At 36.0% G+C, this 2,527-nt stretch overlaps 1 protein-coding gene across 1 annotated transcript in view; it reads left to right on the forward strand.

Annotated features, from left to right (window-relative positions):
• Positions 1 to 2,527, forward strand: part of LOC102815309 (peptidyl-prolyl cis-trans isomerase CWC27 homolog) — a 381,669-nt gene that overhangs the window by 167,051 nt on the left and 212,091 nt on the right. The window contains exon 11 of the mRNA XM_006875295.1: positions 373 to 476. Within this exon, the coding sequence (XP_006875357.1) occupies positions 373 to 476 (104 nt within the window). The remainder of the gene's footprint in view (positions 1 to 372; positions 477 to 2,527) is intronic.

A 2,527-nucleotide genomic window follows, 5' to 3' on the forward strand; every position in this document is an offset into this window, starting at 1 on the left:
GGCATCTTCTGAATCCGGCTTGAACCTCACTGCTAAGGAACATTCTGGCTATATTTCTTTCAAGATAGGTTAGGTCTTATTGTGACCCTATAAGACAGACTATAAATCTTTAGACATTTAGTGTACCTTTGTTGTTGTTAAGTGCCGTCGAGTCGATTCTGGCCCATAGTGACCCTGTATAGGGTTTCCGAGGAGCAGCTGGTGAGCTTGAACCACTGACCTTGCAGTTCAAACAGCTTTGCAGTCTGGTGCATTTACCCACAGCGCCATACCAGGACTCTTAGTGTACTTGAAAGCTAACAATTCTGTTTCTGCTAAGCAACTTTCTTTCCCAGTATATTATATATTTATTTAACTGTTTTTACTTTATAGTGAAGAGCTCCGGAAAGAAGCAAGACAATTAAAGAGGGAACTCTTAGCAGCAAAACAAAAAAAAGTAGAAAATTCAGCAAAACAAGCAGATAAAAGAAGTGAAGGTAAGCACACTAATTTGGTTTATATTTTCAATTCCTCTTGTTCTTCCTGAGTTGAGTTTTTGGTGTTGTTTTTTACTACTCTTGTTAGACTTTTAGTCCCACTTAGGACTTCTGTCTGAGAAATAAATTCAATGTAAGCATGATCATGATCATTGTTCCTAAATAAATTCACTGAGAACTAACTGCACTTGACCCAAGGCCAAATTTAAATGTAGCCATAGCAATAACTAGATTAAAATTATACTGAGGTGGGATATTAATTTGTTTATTGCTTCCCCGTGAAAACACTTAAGAAAAGTGTTTGGGCTCTGTGCATGGGACTTATGTAAATTCATGTAAAAACGCACCAATTTGTATGTTGATGGAAATAGTATTAAATGCTTTACTTTGTTTTTATTCTTCTGTTAGGACACAAAATATCTTAAATTTTGATAGAGTTGATTGAAAGCTGATCAGAGTATCAAACTACCATTTATCTGGTAAATTTGTTCTTTACTATGTTTTATTATTATTACTGTCTGAAATTGCTTCCAAAATGAAGATGTTTAGTTTGAAACTATTTTAGCCATTAGAATGCAGTGCTCGTTTTTCACAGTATCAGTTTGGAACCTTGAATCTTTTCTTTTTGCGATAATAAATTGAATTGTTGATTTAGTAAATATGATCGGAAACTTGATTCCATTACTTTGAGTCCTGTTGCGGCACTGTGAGTTAATGTGCTAGACTGCAAAGTCTGTTTGAACTGTGAGGTTGGGAGTTCAAGCTCACAAGCTACTCCTTGGAAACCCTATAAAGGGTTGACATGGGTTGAAACTAACTCAATGGCACTTAACAACAACAATAATGTATAATAAATTTGACTTAACAAGTTTGCTTTCGGCATCTATTTTCCATAATCTCATGCTTTTATATATCAGGTACAGTCATCTTTCTCCGGCCTTTGCATATATGTTTATACAAAATTCCTTTCAGAGAAGATCTTTTATTTAAGTCTTTTTATTCATTTCTTAGCTAATAATTGTTGAATACCCCATGTCTCAAGAACTGAGCTGGGGTGGAATTTATAATAGGTGGATGGTCCTTGGCTCTGTAGTTCATGTTCCAGTAGTAGTGTTGTTATTAAGTGCCATTGAGTTAATTCCAACTCATAGTGACCTTGTATAGGACTTCCAAGAAGCAGCTGGTGGGTTTGAACTGCCAGCATTGTGGTTCTCGGTCCAGTACGGATTCTACAGTGCCACAACAGGAGTGAGGAGTGAGAAGGTTGCAAGTAAATAATTACTATACTAACTCTGTACAGTTAAGGCCTGTATTAGTTATAAACAGTGCTCACAGATTCATTTATCTCTTTGAAATGCTAAATACCATTATGTGAAAACAGGGTTTGTGTTTTGAAGAATAATTTCTTGAATTGGAAGAGGAACTTGTTTCATTCTACTTGTGGAAAACTTAATCATGTTAAAATCTTTTAATACCATAATTGGAAAGGAAATTATATTGTTGTTGCTAAGTGCCATCGAGTTGGCTCTGACCCATTGTGACCCTACATGGGGTTTCCAAGGAGAGGCTTGTGGGTTGGTACTGCTGACCTTGCGGTTCAGATTGATAGTGTGACTCAGTACATGATCCTGCAGCGCCACACTTGAAAAATATATTAGTGATTACATTTTCCATTGTAGTTTCCCTTATAGCATCTAGAATTACTTAGATTTACCATGAATCTGTATGACAATTAAAATTGGTTTACAGAAAATTGGGTCACTTAGTATCATTTTTCTTCTAGTCTCAGAATAGTCTATTTTATTTATATACATTATGTGCTGTTAATTGCCAGCAAGTCGGTTCCAACTCATAGTGACTCTGTATAGGGTTTCTGAGGAGTGGCTCATGGGTTTGAAACACCAACATTGCTGTTAGCAGCCTAGTGCTTGTCCTACAGCACCATTCCAGGACTCCATATATATATATACACATACATACACACACACAGAGACATATATATGTTGTTATTGTTAAGTGCTCTTGAGTTGGTTCTAAAGTATGTTGTTCTT

Source organism: Chrysochloris asiatica, unplaced genomic scaffold, assembly GCF_000296735.1.
Source record: "Chrysochloris asiatica unplaced genomic scaffold, ChrAsi1.0 scaffold00318, whole genome shotgun sequence".
NCBI lineage: Eukaryota > Metazoa > Chordata > Mammalia > Afrosoricida > Chrysochloridae > Chrysochloris > Chrysochloris asiatica.